We start from the raw sequence: 13,728 nt of genomic DNA on the forward strand, positions 1-13,728 counted from the left end.
GAGCGGAGTGCTCGATCAGGTGATTGTGGTGGGGAGTGGGCCACACCTGACTGGTTAGAGGTGGAGCATGAAGAAAAGGAAGAGAGATCAAGGATGATGCCATGCCTGGGTTTTTTACAGAAGCATCTGGGGAAGTATCACGTACTGAGGTATTGAAGATTGGGAAAGAAATGGATTTAAGGAGAAAATTCAAAGATTTCGTTTTAGATCCATTAAGTTCAAAATGCCCTCTAGACAGTTCCATGAATCAGCTAGGCAGGTGGGATATCCGGAGAGTCTTTGAAAGTTTATGTTATGGAAAACAAACCAGTAAAGAGACTAAGAAGAACCTGGAAGAGAGCTGGGAGGAAATCCGGCAGAGAATGGTAGGAAGCCTAAAAGGAAAACTATCTCAAGAAAAAAAGGGTAGTGAGCATATCCAGTGCTGCTGAGAGGAGAGGGTGCGAGTCCAGGACGGCTTGTTGGGGGTTTTCACTCACTTAAGATACAAAGGACTGGAGTTTGTTTTCGAGAGTGATGCAGTGAAAGAGAAATAGATGGTAAAGCGGAGAGAAAATTGCAGAGCGAGGTCAGAGAGGGTGGGATGGACAGGAGAGGAAAAAGCTCTCCCCTGCCCTCGCATGTTCATTCTCTGGGTGCCGGTGACTTAACGGACAAGATACAGATTGACAGCAGAAAAAGTTTATTCGTATGGGAACTTACAAAGGAAGTAGCTCCATTACTGGTTCAAGTTAGAGCCTTACATACCTAATTTAGTAGGGAAAAGGGAGGAGGGGGAAAGGCCCCTATGAGAGGAACAGATGGGTTTCTTTAAGAAATGCAAAGGGGTTTCTGGAAGAATAAACAGGAGATAAGAAAGTTTGATGGGATTATTCATGCAGGTGCAAGTGGTCTTCCCGTCTTCATCACCATCATGGCCATAAAACCCTCCTGGAGAGGGGATTTGTGGTAGGTTTATTCTTGGTGGATAAAGCCACCCTGAAGAAGGAATTTATGGTAGCCTCATTTCCCAGAAGTGTCTAGTTTTAGTCAGACAGGGGAGTCTCTGAGAAGGCTGCTTTCTGCACCTTTCAGATAGAGAAATCACCAGTTGATCCCAGATGTCTGCAGCTTGAACTAGTCTGCATACCAGGTCTGAGGTTCTGAGTGGATCCCCACAGATCCTAAGCCCAGGTAGCCTTTGCTAGGAAGACGCATTTTCCATTTTAACGGAGAGAAGAGAGCATTTACAGGGAGATACATAGATAGCTTTGTGACTTGGTGGTAGGAAGAGGAGAGTTTCTCTCTGAAGTCGGTGGCTAAGAGAAGCAGGATTGATTGTAGGAGGTTTGAGGAGAGACAACATGTGCATTAACAGTCGGGGGGAAAGCAGACTTAGTATATTAACATGGTGTCAAGGGCAGTCGGACGTCCTAGTTGTCAAATCTTCGCAGAAGACTACTGCTTTGGTGCAGGTTCTGAGTGGCTGAGAGTGGAATTCAGTTGGTCAGGGTTTGGAGAGAGAGGGATACTTTGAAAGGGAGCTCCTGTAATCTAAGAAGGCACTCCACTAAGCCCCTTGGCAATGTGCCAGAAGCAGGTGGAATTTACAAATCGATGAGAGCAGCAAAGGTGAAAAACCCTAATGTGGTGACCAGAGCCCTGGTGGAGAGCTTGGGAAACCCTTGGGTGATCATTTCTTCCCATCACTGACGTATTGTCCATAGCCCTTCTCAGCCCAGACCCTGAAAGAAGAGTGGTGGTTCAGTAGTCTGTCCTCTTATGGAATTTTGCAGATGAGAAAATGGAGTCTCAAGGTCAAATAACTTGCTTATATACTCACAGCTAATTGAGCCAGAACTGAAATGAATAACCAGGCCTAACTTTCTATGTTACTTATAAATTTGCCATCATAGAGTCTTTAAATACCAATGATTTGAACAGTTTTAAATGACAGAACAGGTACTTTTCTGTTAGTTTTTGGAAGATCTGTGGGAGAGAGCTTAACTCTCCAGTTAATGGATTTGTAAGAGTGTGGATTTCTAAGACTTCAGTCTTAAATTATTCAAAATGTTTGTTTTTTTAAGTAAAAAATATTTTAGAACTGGGGGGAAAATATGCTTTTCAGATCTCCAGAGAAATCGACATTTTTTTGCACGGCACATTTTCACAAGGCATGTTGTTTTGATGAGTCATTCATTTACATTCTCTTGCTGATTCTTTTGCAGATTCCAAACGGAAATGCATCAGAACTTATTTTTAACACGGTGCATGTAAAAGATGCAGGCTTTTATGTCTGTCGGGTTAATAATAATTTCACCTTTGAATTCAGCCAGTGGTCACAGCTGGATGTTTGTGATATCACTGAAGTAACAGGAAGCTTCCAGGGTAAGTGGTAAATTAAGTTGAATATTGGAGTGGGAATTGCCTTATTTTGTTTTGAATGTTTACTTGAATTTCACAGTATCACAAACGGAACCGGAAGCTCACGTACGTACTTACCACCAGTAGAAGATCGCCATTTGTTCCGACTTCATCCCATGTGCTATGATCCCTTCTCTGCGGACATCTACACATGCAGATGCCGTAGGCCAGACCTGCTGCTGGCCTCTGGGAACATCCCTCGTGTTTCTTTCTATGCTGTATGTCTTTTTCCCAACTGTTGTATCACTCTGGCAAAACCGTGTTGTGGAATAAAACCTCTAAAGTTGCCTTTGACATGAAAGGACAGGTAGTGTATCATTCCCTGCAATAAAGCATTTCATCATACTGGTTTTCTCCTCTCTCTCATCCATCTTTTTGGGCCAGTAACTACTACTGATTTAAAAAATATACCTGTTCTAAAGAGTAGCTATCAGATGTTATTTTCTGTATTCACACTCACAGTCGAGACCTATATTCTTTGTCATTTTGGCAGACAGAAGAATAGGTGGGAAACAAACTTTCTGTTATCTCTCTATCTCCATTCTTCTTTCTCAGTTTAGCTCTTCTACACCTAAATAAATAATCTCTAAAATAGTCGCTTTTAGGCGCACCTGGGTGGCTCAGTGGGTTAAAGCCTCTGCCTTCGGCTCAGGTCATGATCTCAGGGTCCTGGGATCGAGCCCCTCATTGGGCTCTCTGCTCAGCGGGAGCCTGCTTCCCCCTCTCTCTCTGCCTACTTGTGATCTCTATCTCTCTCTCTCTGTGTCAAATAAATAAATAAAATCTTTTTTTTTAAAAATAGTCATTTTTAAACAAGGGAATTATTTATATCTTTCTAGAATATTTCTGTGTGTGTAATGAACATTAATATGTTTATAAATTACATCCTGTTCATTTAGCAAAGACTGGTTACCTGCACTGTGTGAGACCTTGAGTTTCGTGATAGAGACTTAATATTTTGTTAACACTGACAAGTCCTACTTCTTCGAGAACCTTAGAGCAACACATGAGTCTTCAGTAAATAACACTTTCTGGGAACGTGTGGGTGGCTCAGTTAGTTAAGCATTGGACCTTTGATTTCGGCTCAGGTCGTGATCTCAGGGTTGTGAGACTGAGCCCTGTGTTGGGCTCCGTACTGAGCACGGAGTCTGGAGTCTGTTTAAGATTCTCTCTCCCCTTCTCCTCCCCCATCCCCCATGGATGCACACACACACATGCTCTCTCTCACTCTCTCCTTAAAATAAATAAATCTTTTTAAAAAATCGTAATAATGCTTTCTGGTGCCTGCCTCAGGAAGAAATGCTAGTGGTCATCCATCCATATTTCTTCCATGCAAATAGCAAAACTCCTTCTTTTAATGTGTGAAATCAAACATCTGAATGTAGAACTTTCCGTGTTGAATGTGAACATCACTCACGATGTTAATAAGTTGTTTGCCCCCACCAACAAGAATCTGTGGCCAAACACGTGTGGAAGCCATCTGAACTATTTTGTCCTTTTAAATACACCCAAAACAGGGTGCCTGGGTGGCTCAGTTGGCTTAGCCACTGCTTTCAGCTCAGGTCATGATCCCCAAATCCTGGGATCGAGTCCTGCATCGGGCTCCCAGCTCCACAGGGAGTCTGCTTCTCCCTCTGATCTTCGCCCCTCTCATGCTCCCTCTCATTCTGTCTCTCTCTGAAATAAATAAATAAAATCTTAAAAAAAAAAAATTTAAATACACCAAAGCCCACTAACACTTAAATCTCTGAGAAGCCTTAAAAAAACAAAAGGAGAAAACTCTGAGAAGTCATGCAATAAAAAAATCTGTTTAACTTTGTTTAACCCAGAATTTTCTAAACGTACTTGTCAGCAGCATCCTTTTATCCACAGAACATCTAATATTTTTAAAAGTGTCACACTTTTATGAAACATAGTTTTAGGAGGTACTGTTAAGGATACTAAAAAATATTAGCTTGAAAACACATTTTTGGGTTTTTTTGTTTGTTTTAGTTAAAGGAGGGAAATTTTTCTTACTAACCTAGAGATTTTATTTATGTTCATTGATAGTTTTTTTTTTTTTTTAATTTAAGGAAGTGTGGATGGTGTCTCTGAATCCAGGTTGCAAATCTGCGTTGAACCAAGGTCCCAAAAGCTGATGCTGGGCAGCACGTTGGTCTTACAGTGTGTTGCTGTTGGAAGCCCCATTCCTCACTATCAGTGGTTCAAAAATGAATCTCCATTAATACATGAGACCAAAAAGCTATACATGGTAAGAAGTTGGTTATTTGGGTATTTTTTGTGTTGCTATATAAAATAAGTAGTATAATTGAAAATTAAGACAAACATTAAATTTCATATTTGTTGGGGTATTTTAATGTTTACCTTATTTTCAGTTCTAGTCTCTTGTTATTCAATATTAACTCATTCTTATGTTTACAAAAGTTCTGGAATACTATAAGCCCCATATGTAAGGGCTTATAGTAAAATGTCAGATGGGGCACCTGGCTGGCTCAGTCCGTGGAGTGTACAGCTCTTCATTATGAGGTTATGAGTTTAAGCCCTGTGCTGGATGTAGAGATGACTCCAAAATAAAATCCTTAAAATGTCCAGTAGTACTACACCTAACTCACCATTTTTAGAATCCTTGTATTGTTTGCCTGCTAATGTTTAATAAATGAAAATAATCTAAGAATGTCTAAAGTCCACTAAAAGGTTCTAGGTTTTTTTCCTAATTTAAAATAAGTTTCTCTCCAAGCCAGTTAAATTGAAAGCAAATGTATGTGTGTGTGTTCTGATATCGAAAACAGGTACCTTATGTGGATCTGGAACATCAGGGAACCTACTGGTGTCATGTATATAATGATCGAGACAGTCAAGATAGCAAGAAGGTAGAAATCATCATAGGTAAGCCATCTTACTCAGTGTTCTGTCAAGTTATATAAAATGAAACATTAAAGCAGTGGAAATTCTGCTTTTTATCCCATTCTATTTAGTGTCATGTTAAATAGCCAGTTATCTTGTTTATGTAGAAATTTGAGAGAATACATACTGAACTCACAATCATAAACATTTGTGGCAAAAAAAGTTTTCTTTAAAACTTTAGTTACAAAAAACTTGATTTAAGTGGGAAAAGATTCTTATTAAAATGCTTTTAAAAACCAAGCATCACAGACATAGAAAGGAAAGAATGATGATTAACAGTCCCATTATAAAGTTCATAATGTGGGAGTTTGCTCTGTTTAAGCCTCATGCATTTATAGTTAGGTTGTCAGCAGTAGGAAGGTTGATGCGTATGTTGGTTTGCCAGCATATTTCTATGACATTCGTTTCTTTGTTTACCTGATGGCTGCCGTTCCTAAGATCATGAATTACAGTATGTTCACATTTGTTTTCTCTGGAACAAGGAAGAACAGATGAGGCAGTGGAGTGCACTGAAGGTAGTGTAATCCTTTGGTTTGAAACCACATATCCTGCATGCTGGTTCCCTGGGGATTGGTGGTGTGCTCTAGCCTGCTGTGTGCAGTGATGGAAAAAATACTAGCTATAAGAAAGAAGTTTCACCGAGTCTCAGGATTTGTAAATTGCCGGGGATGCTGTTAAACTAACACATTAATAAAGCATCTAATTTTCCATTGATTTTCTATTGCAAATAAGAATAACATTTCTGTACATCTTATGAATAGAGAAATTTTACAATTTATTCTTAATGTTAATTTTTATCTTTATAAAATTAATTTTAAAAAATGGAAAGCTGTACTATCATGGATAATCATTTAAGATTTTAGCCACCCTTTCAGCCGTGATTATATGCTGTTCAAATGCGAATGTGGCTTCTTTGAGAGTTTCAGGACAGGCAATTTCTTGTTAAACACGTGTTTTATCAAGTACCTAATATTACTATTTCAGCATAAAATTGGTAAGATCCATTTTTCGAAACTACAATAGGTTAATCTACCATATCATCTTTACAATAATATATATAAAGAACTGGAAAATCTGTTTCAACATAAGCTTTTAAATTTGTTTTAATTACTCACATAAGTTTTAATGAGTAAATTTTAATACTTAAGTTACCTTCCCTTAATACATCACATTGTTTTACAGAATTTGATTTGTAGATAGCAAAGTATTTTTTCAATTTCTGCTTCTTTAAAATATTACATAATCTTGGGGTCTACTTGGGTAAAGTAAAAAAAAAGTTAAATCTTTTGTTTCCTGGGTTTTCCTGTCTTTTGTATCTGTATGGTGTCACATGGAAATACTGTCATTACTGTTTTTGTCCTAATGCATACTTTTGAACAGGAATTCTCTAGCATAAAGGGGATTCCAATCCTGTTGTCTATAGAGGCCTTACATGAGGGAAGCTATGTGAAGAAATCCTAACAAGCTCCTCTAACTTCTGACTTCGTTTTTGCCTAATTGCATGATTTTTAAACTTTCCAAAGTTGGGTATCTCTAAGAACAAATACAAACTAGCACTGCCCTTTGGCTTCATGGCGATGCATGGAAATTACTGCCTTGCTGTGCTGTTTCTTGTGCTGTCTGATTTTCTCTGTAGTTTTTACAGTAGCAAACACACTGTCAAATTCTAATTTTCACATCAACCTTTCAGCCCGCTTAGAGATGAAGATCCAACTATGAAACTATTTCAAAAATTTCAAATGGGAGAATTAGATCCAACTTCTCTTTCTAAAAAAGTGTAAAATTTGAGATGTTTTATAATTAATGGATTGATGCATACCATTTACAGTGTCCTATATCATGTCTTTTTTTTTTTTAACCTGCAGAACATATTACTTATTTCACTTTATGTATTTTGTTAAAGATATTTGGTCAGGACAAAATGAGGGGATTAAATAAGTGAAGCTCAGGAGTTGGTTTTTTTTAGGGCAGTGAAACTATTCTGTATGATCATTATAATGGTGAATACATGTATGCAAGTCATTTAGTAGGAGGTCAGGGGAGGGGGGATTCCCAGAATGGAATGCAGAATGTGACCAAAGAATCTAAATGCGTTACAAATGTATGCAGCAGCGTCAGTGAAGAAGGGAAGGAAGAACAAGGTGCTGACCTAAGTAACTAGAAATGAATGCAGTCTATGAGACAAGAGGCCAGAGAAGTTGTGCGGAGCCCTGTACAGTTTGCTGATGCTCTTCCGTTAACTTTACATGGCAGATAAGAATAAGTTCCTCTGTGACATCTTAGCAACAGCATAATATTTCTAATTTATTGTTAGTGCTAATTTGCATCTTAAGATTTGTAAAGGAAAAAGAGATGGCTATAGTGTCATGGGTATTTGCTTAGATGATTTTATCTGTCCTTTAGCCGGAGAGTACGGGTTAATGATTCTGAAACCACTGTACCTCCAAACACACATTCCATCAGTCTGAGCATGAGAAAAGCATCAACTAATCCAAAGTGAGATACTTTCCACAAAATCCCTACCAGTAACCTTCACAGCTGCCAAGGCCATCAGAAACAGGGAAAGCCTCAAATGGTCACAACAAAGAGCCCGAGGAGACATAAGAAAATGTAATGTGTTCTGCATGGGGTCCCAGAGGAAAAAAGGACATTAATGGTTCATTAGTTGTGATAAATATACCTTACACTTACTAAACAGAAGATGTTAAAGTAGGGAGGCTGGGTATGGGTGTATACAGGAACTCTTCTTTACTGTCTTCACATTAATTCTATACATCTCCAACGATTTTAAAACTAAAAGTTTATTTAAAAAGAAAAAAATCATAGATTTTTCTTAGAGATTGTTTCTTAGTTTCACGAAGTTTACCATTGAGGCAACAGACCTATTCTTTCCTAAAAGGCCAGAATATCTAAAACTTTGAAGAAACAATGAATGAGTCCATTCAGCTTTTTGTCACTTAATGGAAGTAGTGATAGCTCAGAAGTCCTGCACCAAATCCACAGTAGCATCCTTTCATGCTTAGTAGTGGCATGGCTTCTCCATGAAGGCATTTGACAAGTTCTAAACTAATGAAATATTATAACCTGATTTAATAGCTCGAAACCTACTTCTCTGATTAGTCTTACTATTTGTGCTAAATTGGCTGTTCAGTTATTTAAAACTAATCTATTTTCTCTTACTTCATTTTAGATGAATTAAATAATCTTGGACATCCTGGTGAGTAAGACAACCAACACATTAGCTTGACTACAATAACTAGATATTCTTTTGCTCTAATAATATTTGTAAATTTTTTCTTTATTAAAATAATACGGGCGCCCGGGTGGCTCAGTGGGTTAAGCCGCTGCCTTCGGCTCAGGTCATGATCTCAGGGTCCTGGGATCGAGTCCCGCATCGGGCTCTCTGCTCAGCAGGGAGCCTGCTTCCTTCTCTCTCTCTCTCTGCCTGCCTCTCAGTGTACTTGTGATTTCTCTCTGTCAAATAAATAAATAAAATCTTTTAAAATAAATAAATAAATAAATAAAAATAATACAATTTACGGTTGAATTTAGTACTTACATGAGGGATAATTTCACGCGAGTGAAAATATTAAAAATATTCTAGATTATAAGACTACAGAAAAATAAATATACTGCAGCTACCCAAAATATCAATGTGTATTTTTATCATTGTGTATGACCTATGCCATAAAAAGGCAGTTAATGGAGTGCCTTTATCTGAAGTATAAGGGGTGTGAGTGAGCATCGTTGGTGCCGTGCAGAGAAATAGGTGGCCATGGACCACTAAGAGACAGATAGCAGGGGCGCCAGGGTGACTCAGTCAGTTAAGCATCTACCTTCGGCTCAAGTTGTGATCCTGGGGTCCTGGGATCGAGCCCCACTTCAGGCCCCTTGCTCAGCAGGGAGCCTGCTTCTTTCTCTTCCTGACACCCACCCCCCACTCATGCTATTGCTATCTGCCTCTCTCTCTCAAATAAATAAAATCTTTAAAAAAGAAAAAAAGACTCACTATAGAAATATTCATCATGTTGGCCAGTTTTAATCCGATTTTGAGCAGGTGAAGCTAAAGGGAAAGGCTCAGCTGTGATGAAAGGCATAGTAATACTGAGGACCTTGTAAAGACAGGGACATCAGCATGGGCCCGAGATCCTGAAAGGCAGTGATGGAACCTGGGAAGATACTCTGAAACTAACCCTTCCCCGAGCAATGAAGAAGGCAGTTACATCATTTATTACTTAAAGTGATCCTTCGTATTCCCAATAAGTTATTTCTCTTTATTTTAGCACCATAACTGGTCTGCTTAGTTTCATGCCCATATTTTACTAATAAACATCTGTTACCGTCAGTGATGATCAGTCTATGTCTATTACACAGATGCTAATGAGACAACCTAGAAGGCCTCTGTTACCCGTGTGCTGTCCTGTGGCAGAGCCTCATGGGGACATGTGCTTCGGACATCCAGACCCATGCAGTGATGTAGCTAGCTGTTTCTCTTTGTCTAGTTAGAATTCTCCTTTCCTAAGTTGTTCTCTTATTTCTTGCTGTACAGCGAACATTGTGAAAACTATCAGGAAAACTTCTGCAGGAAACCACCACTAAGCTTCTAAGATTTTCCTGGCCCCACTTTCATTATATCCTTATACAATAGGAATCAAGAGATGCCCCCAACACTAAGTCTTTGAAAAAAAGAATTTTTTTAAATGAACTTTTAATAGACTACAATAATTAAATATATTATTAAAAATGCAAAAAGAGCTACCCTGTCTATAATAGAAGACACACTACTGACTCAATCCCATCTTTTCCTGCATCTTTTGCTGCATGGTCCTCAGGATGGGTGGTTTTTCATTTTATGTATGTAGTTGGCAAAGAACATGGACTGTGGAGTGAGACTAGCTCCATTACTTCAAGCAAATGACTCAATCCCTCTGTGCCTCAGAGTCCCTGTCTATATAGTGGAGGAAGTTTGTACCTTATAGACAAGGTGAGGCTTACTTAAGTCCATTATATTCGAAGTGCATAGAATAGTACCAGGTAAGCCTTTAGCAACTGCTAAGCATTCCTGCCACTGCTTAATACCACCACCCACCATTTCCAGACTGAGTTCTCCCGAGCATATTAAGGATTAGCTGTGATCATTAATTACTGAAAACATTCCCCTCTCCTGATTCTACTCTGTCCATCCAGGTATGTTTATCAAGAATCTGAAAATACTAAAATTATTAGTTAGCTGTTAGGAAACCACATTCTGTCTTTTGATGCTGCTGATGTTATTGTTCATTGTTTCCATGTGTCTTTAACCTGCAGATATTTGTATCATGGACAGTAACACCTTATCTTTTTTATATTTTTATGTTTTTGTAGACAATAAAGAGCAAACAGCTGATCAGCCTTTGGGTGAGTAGAGCTTTGAAATGCTTGGTCAAGGGCTGCCTTGGGTGGCTTATTCATCAGTTAAGTGTATGACTCTTGATTTTAGCTGAGGGCTCAATCTCAGGGTCAGGAGTTCAAACCCCATGCCCCATTGGGCCCCACGCCTACTTAACCAATAAACTAATTAAATGCTTGGTCAAAATAGGGGCGCCTGGGTGGCTCATTCAGTTGGCCGTCCAACTCCCGGTTTCAGCTTAGGTTGTGACTCACAGAGTCTGCTTGAGATTCTCGCCCTCCTTTCCTTCTGCCCCCCCCCCACCCAACTTGCAAGCTTTCTCCCTCTCTCTCTCAAGATTTTATTTATTTATTTATTTAACAGAGAGATAGAGAGAGAGCACAAGTAGACAGAGCAGCTAGCAGAGGGAGAGGGAAAAGCAGGCTTTCTGCTGAGCAGGGAGACCGATGCAGGGCTTGATGCCAGGACCCTGGGATCATGACCCGAGCTGAAGACAGCTGCTCAACAACTGAGCCTCCCAGGTGCCCACCCTCCAAAATGAATAAATAAAAACTTTTTTAAAGTAAGTAAATAGGAGCTGTTGGGTGACTCAGTCAAGTCACTAAGCATCTGCCGTTGGCTCAGGTCATGATCCCAGGGTCCTGGGATTGAGCCCCACATCAGGGTCCCTGCTCAGCGGAAAGCCTGCTTCTCCCTCTCCTATTTATCTTGCTTGTGTTCTCTCTCTTTCTGTCTCTCTCTGTCGAATAAATAAAATCCTTTTAAAAAATAAATGAATAAGGAAAATAAAATACTTAGTCAAAATGCGGCATTATAATGCTTTTATGATGGTCATGAAGAGATTCAAGACATTTTAATTTGACTTTATAAATATTTAAATGACAGTGAGACCAAATGTTTTATTTTGGATATTTGTAAAAGAAGTTGTAAACAGGGAGCTGAAAAAGATGATGAATTCAGCTTCTGGGACCTAGTCAACTTCTGTGGAATGATTTTGTTTTGGCAGCATGCATACAACTAGGTAAACAGGAAACTTACATGTTACACAGAAGCGGTTCATGCTCTCTCTTAGTGAGGTTAGAGGTGGGAGAAGCCACAGAGGTTGCAATGCTAGCAGCTTTATAAAAAGTAGAGGGTCACCTGGCTGGCTCATCAGTGGAGCTTGTGACTCTTGATCTCGGGGTTATGAGTTCAAGCCCCACCTTGTGTTTAGAGATTACTTAAAAGATCTGAAAGAAAACGATGACTAGAAGGACCTTCCAGACAGGAAGCATGACATCGCAGGCACAGCATTGTAGAGAGTAAGCCAGTGTGCTGTCTTGTGGGAACTGCAAGTCACACACAATCGTGGAGCACAAAGAGAAAGTGGGAGAGAAGATGGAGGACGCCAGCCCTTGAGGAGCCCGTTTCTCATGCAAGCCACTAGAAGGAAACTTGTGGATAGAGGCCTGTGATTTGTCTCTGAAAGGCCAGTCTTGTATGGACGGAGAAAGTAAACTGGAGGGAGACGATGTTTTGGTTAGGAGAAAAATTCAGAGACTGCTGCAGTAGTCTAGGTAAGAAATCATGGGAATCCAAACTAGGATAGTACCAATGCGAACGCAGAAGACAGAGCCGACGCAGAAGACAGAGCCGACTCAGAAGACCTTTAGGCGATGGAATCAGTAAGCTGTTCTCATTACCTTGCTATAGGGCATAAAAAGTAGAGAGGAATCACCAGGCCTGCTCAGATTGCTGGTTGGCCCACTAGGTGGACAACAAGAGCTCACCGAGTTCGAGAATACAGAATGGAAAGCAAGATTCAGAGGCTAGATGACTATCCGTTTAGGACCTAACCTGCATGAGGTATTTGAGCACATCGAGGTGAAGATGTATAGTGGGCAGTTGTGGACATGGATCTGGAGCTTGAAGGGGGCGGCCAGGGCTAGGGCTAGCGGTAGAGTTATGAGCCTCCTCAGCACAGAGATGGAAATTCAAACCAAGCGGTGGCATACATGAGATTACCACAGGCCACAGAGAAGCGGGCACAAACTCGATAACCTTTATGTGTGTGGGGGTGGTGGGGTAGGAAGGGCAGTCCATATAGTATTTTTTAGCAGAATCAGTCATCACTAACCAGGTGTTATATCAAAATTTAGATTGCTAGGTTCTTTTGAAAAGTGGTAGCTTTTGAGGGGTAGCTGTGCTAAATAGTGGTTACCCCCTTAAAAGGGGCTTGTACTCCTCCGTCTTCCCGTTCGTCGTACAACCTTAGGCCTACTTCACCCTCCCTCCCCTTCCCCATCCTCCCCTCCTTACCTGCGTGGTCTTGCCATGTACTTAAATTTTTTTCTTTACATGGTGTCTGGGCCTCAAAAGTGGGAGTCGTCCAGATTTCCTAAGGTTTAGACGAACTGGCAGGTGTCACACTAAACTGTCTTGTTCAGAGAAAATCAGTCACAGGGCAGCCCAGATTCAGGGTGGGAGCTGGGGTGCAGGTCTGTACCCTTGAGGGCAAGGAAGGATAGCGTGGCTCCTTGGAGATCGCTGCCTTCTACCACCTCTGGAGAGGTAGGCTTGGACTTGACTTTGTAGGATGTAGAGATTAAAAAGATTTTGTGCAGACCAACAAGGACTGTATATTCCATCAGATTTGATGCTAATACTCAATTTTTGATAATCAACAGGTTATTTTACTTAACAAATACCTAAATAGCACTTAATCTGCACCAGGTTCCTTTCCAGGTAGTTAAGAATATTCCTTATTTTGGATGAGAGAGGATGAGTAACACACATAATTACAGGTGGAATTAATACTGTAGCATTATATCGGTTTTTGCAGAATACCTTGCATTAAGCTTTGGAAGATGCCTAGGATCATGTAGTTAAAATATCTTTCTGAAGTGGTTTTATTATTCTGTTGCTTAATCAACTGGCATTTTTGTTTCCTTTTTCCAATAAATGGTTTGTGTTCAAGAAGTTGTGGGTGGCTCTTACAGTAAGTGTTTTTTTTTCTTCAGAAGATTTCTTCCATCTATTTTATCACTTGCAAG

The 13,728-nt window shown here is 39.9% G+C and overlaps 1 protein-coding gene across 2 annotated transcripts in view; it reads left to right on the forward strand.

Annotated features, from left to right (window-relative positions):
* MALT1 (MALT1 paracaspase) overlaps positions 1-13,728 on the forward strand; it is a 57,596-nt gene that overhangs the window by 23,307 nt on the left and 20,561 nt on the right. Inside the window, exons 4-9 of one of the 2 annotated variants that reach the window (XM_045065673.1) lie at positions 2,208-2,367; positions 4,476-4,654; positions 5,193-5,289; positions 5,790-5,822; positions 8,498-8,524; positions 10,672-10,704. In XM_045065673.1, the coding sequence (XP_044921608.1) occupies positions 2,208-2,367; positions 4,476-4,654; positions 5,193-5,289; positions 5,790-5,822; positions 8,498-8,524; positions 10,672-10,704 (529 nt within the window). The remainder of the gene's footprint in view (positions 1-2,207; positions 2,368-4,475; positions 4,655-5,192; positions 5,290-5,789; positions 5,823-8,497; positions 8,525-10,671; positions 10,705-13,728) is intronic. The other variant, XM_045065674.1, reaches the window with a different exon arrangement.

Source organism: Mustela putorius, unplaced genomic scaffold (assembly GCF_011764305.1).
Source record: "Mustela putorius furo isolate JIRA1106 unplaced genomic scaffold, ASM1176430v1.1 tig00003858_pilon_pilon_pilon, whole genome shotgun sequence".
NCBI classification, from domain to species: Eukaryota; Metazoa; Chordata; class Mammalia; order Carnivora; family Mustelidae; genus Mustela; species Mustela putorius.